We start from the raw sequence: 23,096 nt of genomic DNA on the forward strand, positions 1-23,096 counted from the left end.
TCTAATTTACACTATTCTATTATCATCCATATGTTTATCCAATGACCATTTAAATGCCCTTAAAGTTGGAAAGTCTACTACAATTGCAGACAGGGCGTTCCACGTCCCTACTACATCTGTCCTATATCTATCACCCCTCCATTTAAAGCTGTCCCCTCGTGCTCGCCATCACCATCCGCGGAAAAAGACTCTCACTGTCCACCCTATCTAACCCTCTGATTATCTTATATGTCTCAATTAAGTCACCTTTCAATCTTCTTCTCTCGAAGGAAAACAGCCTCAAGTCCCTCAGCCTTTCCTCAAGATTTTCCTTCCATACCAGGCAACATCCTGGTAAATCTCCTCTGCACCCTTTCCAATGCTTCCACGTCCTTCTTAATAATGCGGTGACCAGAACTGTACGCAATACTCTAAGTGCAGCTGCACCAGAGATTTGTACAGCTGCAACATGACCTCATGGCTTCGAAACTCAATCCCTCTGCCAATAAAAGCCAACACATCATATGCCTTCTTAACAACCCTATCAACCTGGGTGGCAACCTTCAGGGAACTATGCACATGGACACAGAGATCTCACTGATCATCTACACTCCCAAGAATCTTACCATTAGCCCAGTACTCTCTATTCCTGTTACTCCTTCCAAAGTGAATCAGCTCACACTGTGCCGCATTAAACTCCATTTGCAATCTCTCAGCTCAGCTCCGCAGCTTTTTTATGTCCCTCTGTAACCTGCATTATCCTTCTGCACTGTCCACAACTCCACCAACCTTAATATCATCCCCAAATTTACTAACCCATTCTTCTATGCCCTCATCCAGGGCATTTATAAAAATGACGAACAGCAGTGGCCCCAAAACAGTTCCTTGTGGTACACCGCTCGCAACAGAACTCCAGGACAAACGTTTCCCATCAACCACCACCATGTCTTGTTACAACTGGCCAATTTCTGCTCCAAACCGCTAAATCACCCTCAATCCCATGCCTCCATATTTTCTACAATAGCCTACCGTGGGGAACCTTATCAAATGTTTTGCTAAAAGCCATATATCCCACAACCAACACTTTACCCTCATCCACCTGTTTCGTCACCTTCTCAATGAACTCAATAAGGTTTGTGAGGCACAACCTACCCTTTACAAAACCGTGTTCACTATCCCTAATCAAATTATTCCTTTCTAGATGATTATAAATCTTATCTCTTATAATCATTTCCAACACTTTACCTCACTGATCTGTAATTACCAGGGTTCTCTCTAATCCCCTTCTTGAACAAGGGGACATTTGCTAACCTCCAGTCTTCTGGCACTATTTCTGTGGACAATGATGACATTAAGATCAAAGTCAAAGGCCCTGCAATCTCCTCCCTTGCTTCCCAGAGAATCCTAGGATAAATTCCATCCAGCCCGGGGACTTATCCATTTTCACACTTTCCAGAATTGCTAACACCTCCTCCTTATGACTCTCAATCCTGCCTAGTCCAATATGCAACAGAGGGCAATACAAATCATCATACCTGCACCTGCTCAAGATTTTCAAATCACAAGAAATAATCGATGTTTTATGGAATGACTTTCCCGGATTGATGTAGTTTAGGGAAGCTATGCAACTGTCCAGTAGTGAAGTTTCTGGTGAAACCTTAACATGTGAAGTAGAGGATAAAACAAGATATAATAATTTGTTGACAAAATGAAATCGGGAAACCATTTAGAGAGTAAAATAGGATATGATTTTAGAACAACTTCTCTGGGAAAACAGGGCTGATTCATATCATCAAGGTTACAACAATGTGTATGATCACTGCAGAATTAATGACTCCAATTTGCCACGACTTTTACACTGACAATGAAAGATTGAAAGTTTAACTTATGAGTAAAGTACACGATTCAACTTGAAATAATACAAAAACTGTCAAGTATAAATCTGACTAACTTTAAAGCAAGCTCAATTATGAAGAGTGTTATGCCTGCCAAAAGAGTTTTGATTTTAGAAGTAGAAACAAATTTTAATTAGTACTTCTGAAATGTAATGTTGGAATCATGTAGCTACAAACACATCAGGGATTTTGGTCATTCTCTCCCGCCCTGAACTGTTTTTGCACTTATGTTAAAAAACCCTTTCACCCTGGATAAATCTCTCAAAGCCCCAAAATATTTCTGAACCTGGCTAGTTAAACTTTTTAAATGGTTATTTACCACAGGTCTTCTTACAAAGCTACTTAAATTTAGGTTTTCTTCAAATATTCGAGATGCATTAATGACAAATTTTCAAAATATCAGCAAGGAAAATTCTTATTAACAATCAGACCTACCACATTCAGCAATGCTTCTGAAACGTAGGTCACATACAGGCCCAATTCCATGTGCCATGAACACGAGATGATTAACGTCTGGCAGCTCACCTAAATAATAAAATGAAAGTCTCAACAAAATGCAAGTTCTTAGCCTTTATCAAGATCATGAGAAATTATTCAAGGCACTTCATATAAAAACGTAGCACTCAAAAAAGGTACTGATGGTAAAGCAAGATCCTCCTCAGTATTTCTTCAATAGACAGAGGAACTTTCAGTGATAAAATGCCAATTATTGGAGAACCAGCAGCAACTAACATCAACAAAAAAACTCAAAACAGGGAGGTGACCATAGGATTGGCCATAGTATTGTGAAAGCACTAACTTGTAATACAATAAAAGGAGATATTTAGTAGCTTTATATGTTTAATGATACTTTGTAGAATTTTCTTTGGCACTGAGAAAAGCAATTTTATTTACTCGTGCTAATTTGTAGTTAGGAGAAAGTGAGGACTGCAAAAGCTGGAGAATCAGAAAAGGCTGGGCCACTGGAAAGCATAGCAGGTCAGGCAGCATCCGAGGAGCAGGAGTCAACATTTCTGGCATAAACCCTTCATTTGAGGGTGCGAGAGAACGAGGGAGAAGATGACATATGCTCAAAAAGTCAACTCTCCTGCTCCTTGGATACTGCCTGCCCCGTTATGCTTTTCCAGTACCACCCTTTTCAAGTCTGATTTGTAGTTACCTGATGCCATTCACTCAATAGAATGGTGTTCAGACTCATACCTTCAGGAATCTCATCATGGTCATCATCAATCCCACGTTTGACCACTCTTGGCCGAGTCTGCCCATCTGGTGTAGTTCCCCATTCATCTGGTTGAGAGGAAGCCTGGAACTGAACTATGACCTGAAAGTAAGCACAATTGATTGAAGTATGCCTTTTTAAAAATATTATTATTGAAAAATGGAATCATAAAATAGGCTTCAAAATACATTTATGTAGACAGAATCAATATAAAACCAGTCCAAGTTGACACAGCTAGAGGAAGTTTCACACCTGGTGACAAAACCAGACCTCATATTTTCTTCTTTCCTAAAAACAGCAACTTACATTGTAGTTGGGTAACAGCGAGGATCACAGTGGCAAATACCAACATTGAACTCATTCTATATCAATTTAACATATATTATAAAAACCTTATATCTGCAAGCACTCTTAAGCTTTTCTACCACAAATTTGTGTTCATATTTATAATGAAACAGCCCGTAAAAATCTGTAAGTACTCTACAGTCAATAAACATTATAGTTTGGACATATAAGTGTATCATGGAAATTAAAAGGCAGAACATATAATTGTGAAATGAGGATTAAATTCCTGCCCAATTCTCCCACCATCCAAATCTGCTTCATCTGAAGAACCACACTGATGCCCACAACACCAAAGTCAATGAAGTAGAAAAATTGGTCATTTCATGGAATCATGTAGTACAGAAGAGGCCCTGACACAACTGCTCTAAAGTTGCACTAGTTCCACATTCCAGCACTTGGCCCATAGACTTGAACATCACAACATTCTGAGTGCTCATGTAAGTGCTGTTTAAAGGTTTTGAGGTTTTCCACCACAAATATCCACAGCCCTCTGGATGAAAAAAGATTTCCTCAAACCTCTCTAAATCTCCTGCCTCACACCTTAAAATTGTGCCCCCTTGTTACTGACCATTCAAGGGAGGAGCTTTCTATCCACCCTGTTCATGCCCCTCAATCTTACACTCCTCTATCAGATTCCCCTTCAGCCTCGTCTGCTCTAAAGGAAACAAACCCAAGCTTATTCAGCCTCTCTTTATAGCAGAAATCTCCATCCCAGATAATGTCCTGGTGAATCTCCTCTACCCCTCCTCCAGTACAATCACATTCTTCTGGGCGATAGCCTGAACTGCCCACAGTACTCCAGCTGAGGCCTAACCAAAGTTTTATACAGCTCCAACTTAGCCTCCCTACTCTTATAATCTATGTAACAACTAATAAAGCAAGGGTCACATATGCGTTCTTAACTATCCTATTAACCTGTCCTGTCACCTTCAGGGATCTGTGGTCAAACAACCCAGCATTCCTCTGAATCATCTGAGGTTCCTAGTGCCTTGTCAATCACTGAGAACTCTCTTGTCTTGTGTTTGCTTCCAAAGTCCATCACCTCACTTTTCAGGTGGAATTCCATCTGTCACTAAATTTGCCCATCTGTCCAATCCATCTCTATCCTTCTGTAACCCAAGACCTTCTTCCTCACTATCAACCACCTTGCCAATCTTCTTGGCATCACAAACTTACTTAATATCACCCTTCCCGCATTTTCTTATATAATTATTTAAATTTATCATTAACATTAAAGGGACTCAGCACTGATTCAAGCACTGGACTGTGGTCTCCATTCACAAAAACAACCTTCTACCATCTATCTCCCTTCAGAAAGCCAATTTTGGATCTAACTTGCCAAGCTACTCTGAATTCCATACGTTTTAACCTTCTTTATCAATGGCTTTACTGACATTCATATAAGCTACATAAAACACTACACCTGATCAGGTCCTCAAAGAATTCAATTAAAATGGTTAGGTGAGACCGCTTACTGACAAAGGCAAACATTACCTCTTCAAATGGGGATTAATTCTCTCCTATTCAATTTTCTCCCATAGTTTATCACACATCCTAATCTGAGAATCTGTCCACTTTTAAACCTGCCAAAACCTCTAATACCTCCTTACTCTCCATGTCAAGCAACTCAAGAACTTCCCTCTTCCCAGAATTTCTATACCTACATTCCTCTTCTTCCAAGTGAAGACTGACAATAAGTACTTGTTGAACACCCTACTAATGTCCTCTGACACCATGCACAGATTGCCCCCTTGGTCCCTAATGAGCCTTGTTTTTTTCCCTGATTAATCTTTTCTCCTTGATACACTTACCAAATATCTCGCAATTTTCCCTAATCTCACCCATCCGTGTTTTTTTCATGTCCCCTCTTTGCTCTTGTAACTGCTCAAGTTCCCCACATACTTTCTATCTTCCAAATGGGGCTCTACTGATTTGCTCCCTTTGTGGCCATTAAAAGCCTCTATTTTTCCTTCTTACACAGTCATAGAGATGTACGGCATGGAAACAGACCCTTCGGTCCAACCCGACCATGCCGACCTGACATTCCTAGGTATCCTGGGTTCTCTGGATTTCTTACTTCTATATTTCACTCTAAAGGGAACATGTTGTGTCCTACTCTCCCCAGTTCCTTTGTGAACACATCCAAAGTTCTGTTATAGATTTACTCACAAGTGGCTGTACCCAGTCCACTTTAACCAGAGCCTGCCTCATTTTAATAACATCTGCCTTATCCAAAACCAAAACAAACGTGTTTTCCAAAACAAACTTAAATCACACAGCGTTTCAGTTGCTATCACTAAAATGCATCCTCGCTGCCACCTCAGAGGTCAGAGGTTCACGACATTAGGTGATAGTCCAACAATTTGATTTGAAATCACAAGCTTTCGGAGCACTGCTCCTTCATCGGGTGAAGTGGAGGGAAGTGCACAGGCTCTGAATTTATAGACAGAGAGATCATTGCAAGATAATTCCAGGTAATTAAGAGTATCAAAAGATAGTACAAGATGTGAGTGGAGTGTTAACAGGCTGAATAACAAATATTTGCAGGTGATCAAAAGTGTCAAATAGTGTGGGTAAAGTGTCAATAGCTGAACAGCAAGTGAAGGGATAACCTATGTCTTGAACCTAGTCTTTTCTCAAAGCTACTGTACCCTTGAGTCTTTTTTTCCCAAAGAGGGAGTAATTGGCCAGGCTCCAGGTAGACTGGGTTTGAATAGATTATTGGGACCCTTTTTGTTTACCCCTAACAGATAATGCCTCTAGCCTAAGGTTTTCCTGTCTTTAAAAAAATGGTATAATTAAGGGGGTGCGGCCAGCTCTCGAGCTTCACAGGTCAGTTCAGTTCAGTTCGGGGGTTAGTTGAGTCAGGGTTACAGTTGAAACTAGATGCTCTCTTCCTCCTTCTGCCCTTCTAACTTCATAACCTGTAAGCTTTTTGTGTCATCTTTACTGTTGGTGCTAAGCAGTCTGTTTATTGGGACTGTTGCAAGTATTTTGGAACAACATCATTAAGTTAGGATAGCCTGTCAGGTTCGGAGAGGATATTTGGGTATTCTATTTGGGTATTCTATTTTCGGTTCATCGCGTTTCATTCTGCAATTTTGTAAATAACTTCTGATTGTTTAGAACCTGGCAGTCGGACCAGCTTATTCGCTCCAGGAATATCCACTGCACACTTACCTGAAATAAATAGCAAAGTTACGGTCTGGGCTATCTGCTTAAAGATGTTCTGTTATGGACCCCTCAAAACATTTTTATGCAGGTAGCCCAAACCGTAACTTGGCTATTTGTTTCCAGTAAGCATATTGTGGATACGAACGTCCACGTCTCAGTGGTGACAACAACACTACAGTTCCACAGGGAGGTGATGGCCCAATGGCAATATCGCCAGACTGTTAATCCAACGACAGAGGTAAAGTTCTGGGGACCTGGATTTGAGTCCTACCACATCAAGTTGTGGAATTTGTATCAATAAAAATCTGAAATTAAGAGCATGACGATGACCATGAAACCATTGTTGACTGTCAGGGAAAAAGAAATCTGGTTCACTAATGTCCGTTTGGGAAGGAAACAGACACCCTTACCTAGTCTGGCCTACATGTGCCTCCAGATCCAGGAAAATGTCGTTGACTCTTAGCTGCCCTCTGGGATAGACAATAAATGCTAGTCTAGTCAGCAAGGCCCTCATCCCGTGAATGAATAAAAATCACACCCTTAACTCATCGGTCTTATTGATAATACTCTTGGCATTAAAGTACAGTTTCGCTTTACTCTTTGAATCTCAATATGGTTGAACTCCCTCCACCTTGATTCCTTTACTGATGTATGCTATTGTACTAACAATTTGTGTCCCTTCCCTTTGCCGAAGTAGCTTTAACTCCTTCCAAAAGAGCTAAAGAAACCAACCCGAAAGGACGTTGGTCCCATTCTGGTTCAAGTGCAAACCATCCCACTTGTACAGACCCATCTTACCCAGAAATGGTCCCAGTGATCCAGGAATCTATAACTCACCCTCTTTCACCAACTCAAGCCAAGCATTCATCTATCCTATTTTCCAATTTTTGTACTCGGTAGCATTTCTGGACTGCTAAGAGTAAAATAAGAATGAATACTGCTGAACCATAACAAAAAACTCAATTTAATATCCTTCAAGGACATTTCGACTATACTCCTACAAGTTAGAGTTAAATCCAGTTCCATATAACAGTGCTAGTGTTTAATGCTGGGAGGAACAGTGGCCTAGTTGTATTATTGCTAGTCTGTTAAGACAGAGACCAGATAACGTTCTGGTGACCAGGGTTCAATTCCTGCCAAGGCAGATGGTCGAATTTGAATTCAATAAATATCTGCAAGTAAGAGTCTAAAGATGACTGCGAAACCATTGTTGATTATCAGAGAGAAAAAAAAAGTCTGGTTCACTAATGTCCTTTCAAGAAGGAAACTGCCATCCTTACCTGGTCTGGCCTACACATGACTTCAGACCCACAGCAATGTGGCTGACTCTTAAATGCCCTCTAGGCAATAATGCTGGCCTAACTGGTTACGTCCACATCTTGTGAATTAAAAAAAAAGCTTTTTTTTCAAATAGCTGATGTAAATTGGTAAAAGCTAATCAGATAATGGCACCCACCAATCCCATTGGGAACTGAAAATGGACAATTAATTCAACCATGGTAGCATCATCAACATACAGAAAACGAAAGAAAAATAGCTTTCCCCAAACATTGGCACGTGGCCCAGAGATCCAGTTTCCATTTGTGCCTTATTATTAGTATGAGAGAAGGCTATTCAAGTGCAAGAGAGCCTGTCTAATCCTATTCCTACCTGATGTCCATACATGTACACTTTTCAACAAGGAATTCTGTATGAAGACTGCAAGTGAGAGTTGGGATCATCTCCCCTTACCAACCCTCTCATTCCCGAACAGTTATCACAGTATTACATATCCCCTCAGTATTACATTAATTGAGATTAAGCTATTCAGCACATGTGGATGATCAAAGCTTAGAATTCAAGTGACTCAAAGTACCTCATATAGTGCCTTTACCATTCAACCATTGGGAACACTTCACAACTAATACAGATCGTTCCACAGTTGGAAGATGTTTCCACCAGTTATCTACCATTGTATAAGAAGCTCTTGCTTCTTCCCCACAAGGGCATTACAGTCCAAATATGGACCTATAATCTTCCTTATGGATAAATGAGCTAGTTGCAGCAATTGTAAACATGAAATATTGTTCTACTGAAACAAAGATGATAATTGAAAACCAAATCAGTTGTTATTTCCCTTGATCAAATAGAAGCAAACATTTTTATGAAACCCATATCTTTATATCATTGATAGTGCATGAAAGATCACAACTCACTATTTCCAGTACACTGTACCTTTGGATTATGCATGACAATGGTTTCCCCACTAGAGAACTCCAGTCTTTTATGCCACTGGTTGGTAGTTACAGTTTTTTTATATTCCCCCTGCAAAACAAGAGATAAATTTTGAGAGACATCTAATTTGTTCAATTTGCTTTCCTCAACAAATTAAAATGAACTTAAGAATACACTGAAAGTTTCAAATTCACTTTTAGTAAATACTGATATGGAAAAATAAATACGATATGTTTTTAAGGCTTGAAAGGCTAATACAATTACTATGAGTTAACAGATTTCAAAATTATTTTCAAATGCCACAATGTATCTCTGCAGTAAATTATAAACAACATAAATGACAATTGCGTACAGAGAGTTCCTTAGATCCAGTACATAAGTTAAATTACACAGAACGGAAGTCACTAGATTAAACAATTAATTTGCTTAAGTGCCTTACACTGCAACTGAGCTGAAATAGCCTCCAGAAAATAATAATTATCTAACATAATTATTTTGAGAAAGGAGCACAAATGATTGCAGAAAAAGGGGTTTCTAAAATGTCGAGATGATACAAAACATACACACATCACGAGAAGGGATCCAAGCATCTATACTAAATCCAAGTATTGCAACAAGTTTTGTTGCTTCAATTTCCAGTCAGAAGAAAGGAACAGTGCAATATCAGTTGTGTTAGACTTGCACAGGGAACATAAAATTTTTGCAAAAAGGCTAAATTGTTCCAAATCACTGGTAACAGTTGTTAAATGCAAAAGAAAATCTGCAAGTAATAGGCTTTGTGGTGTAACACGAGGAGTCAGGAGTGCCCACAGGTGACCACAAGAGTTTTTGAATTTGTGGTCTCCACCCCAATCCTATACCTCTTCAAATTGTGGTTAAAGCTGGTTTGGAGAAATACATTTGTTTGCAGATTCAAGAAGAATGTGAACAAAAAAAATGCTGTTTACTTACAGAAATATTTTGAGATACCCCATGTGAAAATAAATAAAACTGCTGTCATTAAAATTTAAGGCTAAAAGTAGTTAAAATGGATTTTTAGCACTGATTGCCTTTCTGTACAGGACGGGGACAAAAATCAGCTGCCAGGTTACTCATGACAATGGGCATGCTGGAAATGGAAATGGAAAGACCCCATTTCAGATAACTCAACAAGCCTACTCCCAGCGAACAGAGTTGGTTCCCCTTAATGCTGGATTACCACACATAAATTTACCTCAGATTTGTCATTGCCATTTTGGTAAATTTCACAGAGAAATCTATTTTCAGCAGTAGGAGCAAGCTGTCTAAAGTTCCTCCATGATCCTGCATGGATCTAACCACTGATTCTGCTGAAAGTGATTACATATTTCATAGAATTGTAGACAGTTCTGGGAATTACATACGTAATCACTGGAAAATTCAGCCAAATCACTGAATATTAAATCAGCTGATTACATTTTTTTCACAAGGATAACAGCATGTGGCTGGGGAGGGGGGACGGCCTCTTCTGGCACAGTGTCGCATCCATGCAGCTGGACCAGGAGGCCCAGGTTCAAGTCCCACCTGTTCCATTGGCAGGTACTAATATCTCTGATTAAGTTAATTAGAAAAATAGGTTAAATTGAAAATTATAACTGCAGGTGGTCATGTAGTTAACTCCTAAAGACGTGTTGGAGCGCAAGTTTTGAATGTTACACCCTTGCTCTACATGAACAGTGTAAATGAGAATTGACGTTTCAGGCAAAAGCCCTTCATCATTGCCCAAAACATCGATTTACGTGCTCCTGATACTGCCTGACCTGCTGTGCTCTTTCAGCACCATTCTAATCTTGACTCTGATCTCTAGCCCTCACTTTTGCCATGAACAGTGTAAATGTAAAGTCCAGGCAATTTTGTTTGATTTACTCTTTGACCCAAGTGTTTTGTGTACTGTTGGCTCACCCAGAACTGCAAGTGGATTCTATAACATTTCATTGACTTATAAATGGCAGCTAAGGATAGCTCTATGGAATACTGTACCTCCAATTTTTCACTAAATTCCTCAGAGTAAGGAATAAACCTGCTGTCCATGTCCCCTTTATAAAACCACGTGCATCGCCTCACTTCAGATGGTTCCTCTTCCCAGTACACAGCATGTCGGGTGCGGTCATATAACTGAATGTCATAGCGACCTCCATCAGTGGATACAATCACATTTTCAGGGTCTGGTTGTACTGGAAGTTTTAAATTAAAATGGGTTGATTTAGATTTTGTAACAAAAAGTGACAACGGCTAAAAATACTAAAGATGTACCTTTATACAATTAGGAAAAATAATTTTTGTATGAGAAAAAGACAATAGACATTATTGGTTAAATGGTATTTGGCCTGTGCTTGCAAATGTTTCAAGTCTGCATAAGTGACCAGGATAACAATCAAAAATGAAACCAAAAGATAAAAAGGTTATGATGTCATTATAAAAAATATTGCGCCTGTCATTTAAATCATGTCTGTTGATTGAATGTATTTTCTTTTTTCTTCTGAATGGTTAAGTTTCAGATTACTTCGCCTTTCTGACGAATGAATAACAAAAGAAACTCAATTACACAAACCCTTGAGAAAGGCTAAAAAATTAAGATTTTCAATCCTGAAAGAAAGCGAAATTTAAAGATAACAAATTGTCTTGAACTGGTTAATGCATAGAATTACTTTAAAATAAACTGCAAGAGTACGGCAAGTTCAAGTAAGTAAAGCTGAAATTTAGAACCAATATCTTATCAACATGGAGTGATCTTTTGGCAAAGAAACTGGAATGAGCAGCACCAGGTGCTGCAAGTAGAGAATTTACAAACTGGCATCCATGGCTTTCTGGGTGAATCATCTAAAGTGTTTCAATTGACTGCTTAATCACAGTTATCTTTAATAAGGGAACTGAAAAAGGTAGATATTTCCTTCAGCCAGCATAAACATTTATATCTGCCTTGACTAACGTCTATCCAACTGGTGCAAGAGGACTTCCTTCACTGCCTTATTTTGCATACTCTTAGTGACACAAAGCAGTGCAACATTTCAATATCTCAAGCAGTTTAATGGTATTGAAATTTTAAAAACCCGTATTTCTCATTTGTTAGTTCAACATTATAGCTCCTTTTTTGTCACCACCCCCCCCCCACTAATTTTTTTTTAGTGGAAAACTAGCCATAGCCTTTGACTAGTCAATTGTTAAAATATAAATTAACTGTCATGGATACAATAAAAGTTAAAAAAAGATAACAGGTTGTGACAGCAGTTAACACAGGCTTTGGTCAAAGACCAACCTATAAAGTTGTTCTGACTATGATTGTTAACAAGCAGCAAAACATGTCTTTGTTCCAGTTTACATGGGGTCACAAAATTCAAAGGCATTGCTTTTGTATTCAACAAAATAACTGTTTTGTATGAAATTAATGAAGTAATGCTGTAGCTTTAGGGGATTAAAACTGGACTCCATTTTCCATATTTTTTTCCATTATCAAGCCAAAAGCTGGAGTGCTTATTTTCACAATATTTATAGATCATCACCATGGAACTGGACTTACCCAAAAAAATATATTTTGGAGAACTAGATTTCTAGCTAATGAACTTTTAATCCATTCTCACAGGAGATGTTTTAAACAATACCACATAAATTAGACTGGCATTGTAATCAAAGGTTCATTGAAAAATAGTACTGTATATTTAAAAAGCTATTTGAGAACAACATATTGATTTGTATTATAAACACACCTGTGTCCTAAAATTTTTAGATTTTAAAAATGGATTTATCATCTTCTCTAATTAAAATTTCTAAGAACTGTGCTGTAATGTTCTATGAATTTTTAAATTCTATTACAACACGAAGCTATGATGGCTTGGTAAACCAATATCCATGATGCTGCATTAAATCACAAATCACTAAAGTTCCAAATTTGTTAATTTGACCATTTCTCTCATCTATTCAAAACCAGCCAACCTGGCAATAGGGATGGTGTTGGTGCTGCAAGAGCGAAATGAAACTTTCTTGTCTCTGATAGCAATTCATCTCTGAAGTATGAGCAGATGTAGGACAGAGCAGGGACGGGCTTCACCGTGACTGTTGTATATTGTGTCAACATTGATAAGATACAAACATAAAATAGCTACATGTCGAGTAACCATTTACCATCCACTGATTAAATGTTTAGGAGAGGTCACAGCACAGAAACAGATCAGTGAATAGTTTTAAGTGTGGCCTTGCTGTAAGTCGCAGTAGTGAGTAGAGGGGGTTCTTTATTGATTATATGTTTTATTGAGGCATGTATTTTGATTAAACTTAAAAATATAAGCCATAAATAATGTTTTGTAGAGGAATAAGATGGTGCTATTTTCTGGGTCTGCAGATTGGAAGCAGCAAAAATGGCCCTTAGGAGAGTGATATGCTCTTCTTGTCAAATATGGGAGTTTAGGGAGAGTTTACATGTTATTGAGGATTATATCTGCAATAAATGCCATTGGTTGCGAATCCTATCAGATAGAATGGATTGATTGGCGCAACAGTTAGAGGCGATGAGGTATTTACAAAAGCAAGGGGGCATGACGGATGGCAGTTATAGGAAGGGAGAAAAGTCACAGATACAGTCACATAGATGGGTTAACTCCAGGAAAGGCAAGAGAGGTGGGCAGTTAATGCACGGGTCTTCTGTGGGTATTCCCATTTCAAACAAGTATGCTGTTTTGGAAAATGTAGGAGATGATGGATTCCCAGGGGGATGTAGCACAAACAGCCAAGTTTCTGGTATTGAGACTGGCTCTAACGCAATGAGAGGTTCGTCAGGTTCCAAGCGATCGATTGTCTTAGGGGACTCTCTAGTCCATGGCACATACAGACGTTTCTGTGGCCAGCAGCAAAATCTCAGAATGGTTTGTTGCCTCCCTGGTGCTAGGACCAAGGATGTCTCATAGAGGATGCAGAGTGTTCTCAAGGAGGACAGGGCCCAGCAGGAGGTCATTGTACACATTGGTACCAACGACATAGGAAGGGAAAAGGACGAGATTCTGAAGGGAGATTACAAACAATTAGGCAAGAATTTAAAAAGGAGGTCCTAGAGGGTAGTAATATCTGGATTACCCCCCGGTGCTATGAGCTACTGAGGGTAGGAATAGGAGGACAGAGTAGACGAAAGCATGGCTGAGTAGCTGGTGTATGGGAGAAGGATTCACATTTTTGGATCATTGGAATCTCTTCTAGGGTAGAAGTGGCATGTACAAGAAGGATGGATTGCACCTGAATTGGAAGGGGACTAATATACTAGCAGGGAGATTTGCAAGAGCTGGTCAGGAGGATTTAAACTAGTAAAGTGGGAGGGATGGGATCCAGGGAGCTAGTGAGGAAAGAGATCAATCTGAGACTGGTACAGCTGAGAAAAGAAATTAGTTAAACAGACAGTGCTGGCAGGGACAAAGCAGAGAACAAGGGAGGACTGATTAATTAAACTGCATGTATTTCAATGCAAGAGGCCCAACAGGGAAGGCAGATGAACTCAGGGCAACGTTTGGAACATGGGACTGGGATATCATAGCAATTACAGAAACGTGGCTCAGGGATGGACAGGACTGACAGCTTAATGTTCCAGGATACACATGCTCCAGAAAGGAGAGAAAGGGAGGCAAAAGCGGAGGGGGAGTGGCATTTGGATAAGGGATAGCATTACAGCTGTGCTGAGGGAGGATATTCCTGGAAATACATCCAGGGAAGTTATTTAGGTGGAACTGAGAAATGAGAAAGGGATAATCACCTTAGTGGGATTGTATTATAGACCCCACAATAGTCAGCGGGAAATTGAGAAACAGATTTGTAAGGAGATGTCAGTTCTCTGTAAGAATACTAGGTTGGTTATGGTAGGGGATTTAAACTTTCCAAAGATAGAGTGGGACTGCCATAGTGTTAAGGGTTTAGATGGAGAGGAATTTGTTAAGCATGCACAAGAAAATTTTTGAGATTCAGTATGCGGAGAAGGTGCAAAACTTTACCTATTCTTGGGAAATAAGGCAGGGCAGGTGACTGAGGGATCAGTGGGGAGAGCATAATGGGGCCAGCAACCATAATTCTAATAGTTTTAAGATAGTGATGGAAAAGAATAGACCAGATCTTAAAGTAGAAGTTCTAAATTGGAGAAAGGCCAAATTTTGACGATATTACGCAAGACCTTTCAAAAGTTGATCGGGGGCAGATGCTCACAGGTAAAAGGACGGCTGGAAAATGGGAAGGCTTCAGAAATGAGATAATGAGAATTCAGAGACAGGATATTCCTGTTAGGGTGAAAGGAAAGGCTGGTAGGTATAAGGAATGCTGGATGACTAAAGAAATTGAGGGTTTGATTAAGAAAAAGAAGGAAGCATGTGTCAGGTATAGACAGGATAGATCGAGTAATTCCTGAGAAGAGTATAAAGGCAGTAAAAGGGAAATCAGGAGGGCAAAAAGGAGACATGAGGTAGTTTTGGCAAATAGAGTTAAGGAAAATCCAAAGGGTTTTTACACATACATTAAGGGCAAATGTGTAACTAGGGAGAGAATAAGGCCCCTCAAAGATCACCATGGCGGCCTTTGTGTGGAGCTGCAGGAGATACTAAACGAATATTTTGCATCAGTGTTTACTGTGGAAAAGGATATGGAAGATATAGAATGTAGGAAAATAGATGGTGATATCTTGAAATATGCCCATTTAACAGGGGAGGAAGTGCTGGATGTCTTGAAACGCTTAAAAGTGGATAAATCCCCAGGCCCTGATCAGGTGTACGCTAGAACTCTGTGGGAAGCTAGGGAAGTGATTGCTGGGCCTCTTACTAAAATAGTTGTATCATCGACAGTCATACGTGAGGTGCCGGAAGACAGGAGGTTGGCTAACGTGGTGCCACTATTTAAGAAAGGTGGTAAGGACAAGCCAGGGAACTATAGACCAGTGAGCCTGACATCGGTGGCGGGCAAGTTGTTGGAGGGAATCCTGAGAGACAGGATGTACATGTATTTGGAAAGGCAAGGACTGACTAGGAAATGTCAACATGGCTTTGTGTGTGGGAAATCATGTCTCACAAACTTGATTGCTTTTTTGAAGAAATAAGAAAGAGAATTGATGAGGGCAGAGCAGTAAGATATGATTTATATGGACTTCAGTAAGGCATTCAATATGGTTCCCCACTGGTTTGCAAGGTTAGATCTCATGCAATACAGGGAGGACTAACCATTTGGATATGGAACTGGCTCCAAGGTAGAAAACAAAGAGTGGTTTTTCACATTGGAGGCCTGTGACCAGTGCAGTGCCACAAGGATTGCTGCTGGGTCCACTATTTTTCATCATTTATATGAATGATTTGGATGTGAGCATGAGAGGTATAGTTAGTAAGTTTGCAGATGACACCAAAATTGGGAAGTGGAGGAGACAGCGAAGGTGTTACCTCAGATTACAACAGTGGCAGGTGGAGTTTAATTTAGGTAAACTCGAGGTGCTGCATTTTGGGGAAGCAAAGCTCAGCATGACTTATATACTTAATGGTAAGGTCCTAGGGAGTGTTGCTGAACAAAGAGAGTCCTTGGAGCACAGGCTCATAGCTCGTTGGAAGTATAGTGAAGGAGGCGTTTGGTATGCTTTCCTTTATTGGTCAGAGTATTGAGTACAGGAGTTGGAAGGTCATGTTGCAGCTGTACAGGACATTGGTTAGGCCACTGTTGGAATATTGCGTGCAATTCTGGTCTTCTTCCTATCAGAAGGATGTTTTGAAGTTTGACAGGGTTCAGAAAAGATTTACAAGGATGTTGCCAGGGTTGGAGGATTTGAGCTATAGGGAGAGGTTGAATAAGGTGGAGCTGTTTTCCCTGGAGCGTCGAAGGCTGAGGGGTGACCTTACAGAGTTTTATAAAATCATGAGGGGCATGCCTACTGTACATAGACAAGGTCTTTTTCCTGGGGTGGGGGGAGTCCAGAACTAGAGGGCATAGATTTAGGGTGAGAGGGGAAAGATATAAAAGAGACCTAAGGGGCAACTTTTTCATGCAGAGGGTGGTGCATGTATGGAATGAGTTGCCAGAGGATGTAGTGGAGGCTGGTACAATTGCAACATTTAAAAGGGATTTGGATGGGTATATGAATAGGAAGGGTTTTTAAAAGGGATTTGGATGGGTATATGAATAGGAAGGGTTTGCAGGGAATGGGAGCGGGTGCTGGCAAGTGGGACTAGATTGGGTTGAGATATCTGGTCAGCATGGACAAGTTGGACTGAAGGATCTGTTTCCGTGCTGCACATCTCTATGACTCTAAGTGCCCAGGAATGGTGTGAGGAATATTTAAAATGACCAAAATAATTAATGGCATTTGCAACTTACTCATGCTGTACATCTGCAGAGACTAAATTGCACAATTGGCATTTAATTGACAAACAGACTAGTGGAACCACTGTCTAACCATTCACAAACACAGATGCATACACTTGAAAGAAGGTCCGTGTTACCTGAAGCAGCATATTAGCAAAACAAACATCACGTAGCAAAATGTTCTCACTGAATGCTGTGTAACAAATATATTTGCTCAGTCAATGTCTATTTGTTAATAAATCTTGGGATTTATTCTAAACACAATAAGTACATAATTTAAACTCCAAATCTGGAATTTACAAAGCAGAAAGAACACGACTGATTAGAGGGGAAAGTTATCCTGCATTACTTATCAAACATTCACCTGTAATAATTGTAAATTGTAGTTGTTTTTAGTCAGAAAACAAAACATTGTGTATAAAACAATTTTAACATCATACAAATAAAATTATTTCTACTCACTAGAGTTGTAAACTTCTTCCAGCTTTGCTGTGTCCAGGAAACTGAATGGCATCCAGATTGGTTTACCTTCCACCAGTTTGCAGTAGAACCAATGGGGTCGCACAGGCTCATAGATGTTACATGGCAAATTCAGTAAAGGTTGGACTGCGGTGGCTATAGATTTAGGAGCAGGTGGGAGTAACACTCCCTGCCCTACACTGGCCTGAAAAGAGAGGGCACATCAATTTTATTTTAAAGCACTTAGTGAAGGTATGATTAAAATAATATTAGTGTCTGGAAGTGATAGTTAATCCAAGCAAAATTAATGGCTCAGATATAAGACAGAGACAAACTGAAAAGGTATAAAAAGCAATAAATCATCACAGACCTGACAACTCAAACTGGGAGTGGTACCAATGGAGGAAATTAAGAAAGAAATCATGTGTCTGGCAAATACAAATAAAGGCTGCACATGCAATGGAGAGCTACAAGCTTGTAAGCTAAAGGAATGAAGATGATCAGATGTTTACACAAAGAGAAAGTGGACGGAGACAGGAAGAAGAACAGAAATGTTTCTTGTGAGAAGAAGCAAATCTCTCTCAGGAAATGTTCAACCTTTCTGGATGGCAGAAAAGGAGACACAGCACTTCGAAGGTACTATATAAGTTAGATAAGAAGTTTCAAAACCTGGAAAGCTGTGCACATAACTTGGAGATGGTAAACGGCTGGGTGGTTTCTCAAATATACCTCAAAAGGTGTTAGTTGCAGACTGGTTGAAAAAAATCTCTCTCGATGAAATGTTTCTCGCTAATGATAGTCATAACAAGATGGGAGTACAATTAGCTCTTCAGGAACAGACTAGATCAAGGGAGAATACTTGAAAGTAAGAGGCTTCTCCTTTTTGAGAAAAAGGCCAGGAGATTTTTCTTTCCTCTCTCAAGTTATTAGTCTGTTTAATTCTCTTTGCAAAATCAGTGAAGATGGGGTGATTTAATTATTCTAAGGCAGATTTAGATAGGTTCTTGATTGGCAAGGGAGTGATCGAGTATGAGGTACACAGAAAAATAGAGTTGAGGTCACATTCAGATCAGCTATAAACCTATTGAATGGCAGAGCAGACTTGAGGGACTACTTTTGTTTGTTTCATATTATATACATATATGAAACTCAAAAGGCGAATGCTGATATTAGATAGGATTCCTGACTTATCCAGTATGAATAAGGGAGCACATTGTGGAACTGTGTAGCTATGATTTGCCACAACACTGCAGGGAACAATTTGAGTGCTTACGGAACTAGAAGACGCCTCTTGGTTTTATCAAACAAGTGAAATTTAACTTCTTATTTGAAGTACAATCAGTGTCAATTCATACCTCTTTTACATTGATTCTGATCTGCATTAAAGTTTTTAAAAATAGTGAAATCTTGTTAGCAACTTCCATTTCTCTAATCATGTAATTAAAAATAGAAATCATGTAAGTTTTACTTCACTGGTACCTTGTCAACAGGCTCACTTTCCCAGACACACAACAGTTTCAACTGGTGGTACTTAACTGATCGACATTCATTAAATATGCCAGAAACCTTTAGAACTTCTACACGAAAGTTCATTTTATGTTTTTAACAGCATATTATGAATCAATCATTCATCACCAAGCAAGCTCTCTGGCACTGAAAATCTCTAAGTATGGAATCTCATTCCTTCAGATTTCAATCCTTGGTTGATTTTTTAAAATGTCATAAATTGAATACATTTTTTGATTATTCCTTTATTTCATTCTCTTTAATCCATCTTTCTCTCATATTCTACATTGCTCACTGTATATAATTTGGTATTGAATTAAATACTCTAACTTACACTTTCAGGTTTCAACTCTGCACCATCTGACTAAAGGTTCTTCAAACTGATAACTTAAGGAGATAGGATCAGAGTGGTGCTGGAAAAGCACAGCAGGTCAGGCAGCATCTGAGGAGCAGGAAAATCGATGTTTCGGGCAAAAGCCCTTCATCAGACTTTCGCCCGAAACGTCGATTTTCCTGGTCCTCAGATGCTGCCTGACCTGCTGTGCTTTTTCAGCACCACTCTGATCTAAACTCTGGTTTCCAGCATCTGCAGTCCTCACTTTTGTCAACTTAAGGAGACAGCCCATTGTTTTTCCTTTTCACACAAGTTTCAGTACCCCTGACAAATGGAACTTGATAGAATAAATGTTAAAGATCTTACCATACACTTCCACATAAAGATGGCAGACTCACAAACCTTAAGGGCTTTCTGGTTTAAGTTTCAGATAGGATACAACAAAAAAGATAATTTGGCATTCCAGAGATTGTTCAAACCTACTATTACTGCATTAATACTATTCATGTGAATTGAGCAGAAGTCAATGTCAAGTTAAGATGGTGAATTTTATTTTGGGTTCGGGACAGGTGGTTAAAACATCAAGTGTAGATGAAACATTAACACTGGAGTCAGATTTTTACATAAAAAAACTGCAAATAATAAGTGCTTTGAGAAGACAAAAGGCTATTGAGAGAAGAAATTTTGATTAGTGATGCTACAGGAAGAATACTGAAAAACTATAACAGAAGGGGACTATTGCAACATCTCGGTTTATCATTAACCAAAAGTAATCTTTATAAATTTGACTAAGTGAACCCAATCATAATTATTACTCTGTGCATACATCTTGCAGACGAACTCATATCACATCTCAACACACAAGTTAACTTGAGATTACTATTGGAGCAATTGTAAAGATACATGTGAAAGACACAACTATCCAGTTCAGGTTGCAAAGCAGTGCCCATATTTACTTCCCTGCTTTGTATCACACAAGTAGCTATGGGATAAATGAACCTCAGAGTTTGGAGCAATAGGCCATTAGGCCCATCAAGCCTGTTCCAACATTCCACATGATCACAGTTAATCAGGTTATGGTCTCAGTTCCACTGTCTGCATCACATAATCCTCATCTCCCCTATCTATCAAAAATCTGTTTAACTCAGCCTTAAACAGATTTAAAGACCCAATCTCCAACTTTTTTTTTTCTGGGTAGAAAAATTAAACATCAAGATTTGTCTCAAAAGTGAGACTTTTTATTCTTAAATTGTATACCCTATTTGTAGTTTTTCCTGCAAGAGCAAACATCTTCCTGGTATTCACCCTATATCAGTTCAAGACATTTTATCTTCTAGTCAGATCACCTCTCATTCCAATATGTTTAGACCGAACCCCTTCACAGATTAAGTTTTTCATCCCTGGAATGAATTGAGTGAACCTTCTTTGATGTGCTTCGAAGTGATTATTGTTTTTCAAATAAGGAGACCAAAATGATTGATTGTACACCAGAAGAATAGGAGTAGACCATTCAGTTTGCCCTGCCACTCAATACAACCACGGCTGATCGAACACTTCAGTAATATTTATTCTCCACATCCCCATTACTGTCGTATGCTAGTGGTCATCAGAAATCTATCTACTCTAAACATACTCAAAGACTATACATGTTACAGAATTCCAAAAGTTCACAACCCTCAGGGATATTTGGCACCCCTTATTTTTAAATAGTGCCCATTGGTTTTTTGACTCTCCAAGCAGAGGAAACATGTTGCCTGTCTATCCCTTTAAGTATTTTCTATGTTCCAATGAAGTTACCTCTCATTCTTCATAATGCTAAATGGCTGCCCATTCTCTCTTTTTTTAGAACTGTCATTCTATCCTGGGGATAAGTCTGGTAAACCTTCACCACACTCCCTCGACGGCAATGATATCCTTCTGCAGATGTGGTTTCACTAACACATGTATAACTGCAGCAAAACTTCTCTAGTTTTATATTCCATTCCCCTTGCAATAAATTACAACATACCATTTGCCCTCCAGAACATTTGAAGTACCTGCACATTAACTTTGTGATTCATGTGCTAGAACACCCAGTTCCTGCTGTACCACCGAGTTCTGCAGCCTACCTCAATTTATATAATATTATATAATAATGGACAAGTTTGTAGTTATACTTCATCTGCCAACTTTTTGCCCATTCACTTAACCTATCCATATCTCTTTGCAGACTCTTTACCTCCTCTTGACAACTTGCATTCCCTCCTATTTTGATATCATCAGCAAGCCTATTTGGTCAAAGATGCTCAAGTCATTTATATGAACAAATGATACCAGACAACGTGAAATAATATGAATGACAGGATCAAATTCTTCATAAAAGGATTCTCATTCTTTTTCTTTTAAACTGCAAACAATGCACTTCACATGCATCCACAGTACACGGCAAAAAGTGCTGCACCTTCCTATTTTCTGTCAAACTTATACCTGTGACTTAACCATTATTGGTTTAACAAAATGTTCACTGACTTAAATATGGGCAATTAAGAATAATTGCTATGCTTCAAAAGTACTTCATTGATGAGGCTTTTCTGTATCTGGTTATTTTGAATAACTAATCCATTTGCAGGTAAACTGAGGATTACACAGTTGGTACAAACAGTATGTAAATATTTTGACATTAATTGATAGCTCAACATACCTGTGGTGTAGATGTTGGTGGTGTCTGGTACAGATGATTGACTGGGGGAGTAGACTGAAAGGAAGGCATCTGCTGGTGACCTTGGTTTTGGCTTTGCTGAAGTTGAGGTGGTGTAAAGTACGGACTGGCCCGGTTAGTCTGTGAACTTTGGCGATAAGGATTATAATGATGCTGAGTCTGAGGAGGGGACACAGGTGGAAAAACAGTTGATGAGGAAATGGCATGCTGAGTATTCTGATACGTTGTGCTAATATACTGAGACACAGGGGGCATCATGGAGCCAGGCTGAGGCTGCGGACTCTGAAATGTGAAGGGATCCTGCACAGAATGTCCTGCAGAAGTAAGGGGTACATCAGTTGGAGCCACTGGTAATGAAGCTGTCCCTACAGGTGGTGCTGCTGTTGTTGTGAAAGGAAGATGTCCAATATTTGCAAAAGGATCATTGTTGTTTGCAGCCTGGGTGAAATAGGTGAAAGTTGATGGATGACTTGTGGAAGCAGAGGTCTGACCCACAAAACTATCCTCCTCACCAACATCTGTGGATTCATCTGTCGATTCAAAAAACAAAACAGCAAAACAAATAATAGTCTTAAGTTAAAAAATTTAAAAACAATTGCCTTTATCTTCTGGATCATAAACATCTAAATCCTGTTCAGAATATTTTCAAAGTAACAGTTTACTACCTTTTTTGGTGCTAATAATTTTGGTTTGATTTAGTGAGCGAATACTGTCAATCTCACTGTGTTAGCACACTAACGATCAAGCCCCCTCTCCTCTCCCACCCCCTCATTAGTAGATTTATACAAAACTTCACATTTTTATGGAAGCATGCAAATTCCCCAATTTACCAACAGACTAACTGAAAGATGCGATCGCATTACTGTACTTAACAAGAATGACCACTTATTACAAATAATGATGATACCTTACACTATGTTGTGTGTCATGAGCACATGTTAAATGGGAGAGACT

General features: G+C 39.2%; 1 protein-coding gene across 2 annotated transcripts in view; it reads right to left on the reverse strand.

Moving 5' to 3' along the window:
• The window catches only part of LOC122561183 (SEC23 interacting protein), a 142,651-nt gene that overhangs the window by 109,991 nt on the left and 9,564 nt on the right, over positions 1-23,096 (reverse strand). For both annotated transcript variants that reach the window (XM_043712707.1, XM_043712708.1), the window contains exons 2-7: positions 22,125-22,672; positions 17,608-17,809; positions 10,825-11,018; positions 8,827-8,916; positions 3,075-3,195; positions 2,310-2,399 (exon numbers count right to left, since the gene is read on the reverse strand). In XM_043712707.1, coding sequence (XP_043568642.1) covers positions 2,310-2,399; positions 3,075-3,195; positions 8,827-8,916; positions 10,825-11,018; positions 17,608-17,809; positions 22,125-22,672 — 1,245 coding nt within the window. The remainder of the gene's footprint in view (positions 1-2,309; positions 2,400-3,074; positions 3,196-8,826; positions 8,917-10,824; positions 11,019-17,607; positions 17,810-22,124; positions 22,673-23,096) is intronic.

Source organism: Chiloscyllium plagiosum, chromosome 22, assembly GCF_004010195.1.
Source record: "Chiloscyllium plagiosum isolate BGI_BamShark_2017 chromosome 22, ASM401019v2, whole genome shotgun sequence".
In the NCBI taxonomy this organism is placed as follows: Eukaryota; Metazoa; Chordata; class Chondrichthyes; order Orectolobiformes; family Hemiscylliidae; genus Chiloscyllium; species Chiloscyllium plagiosum.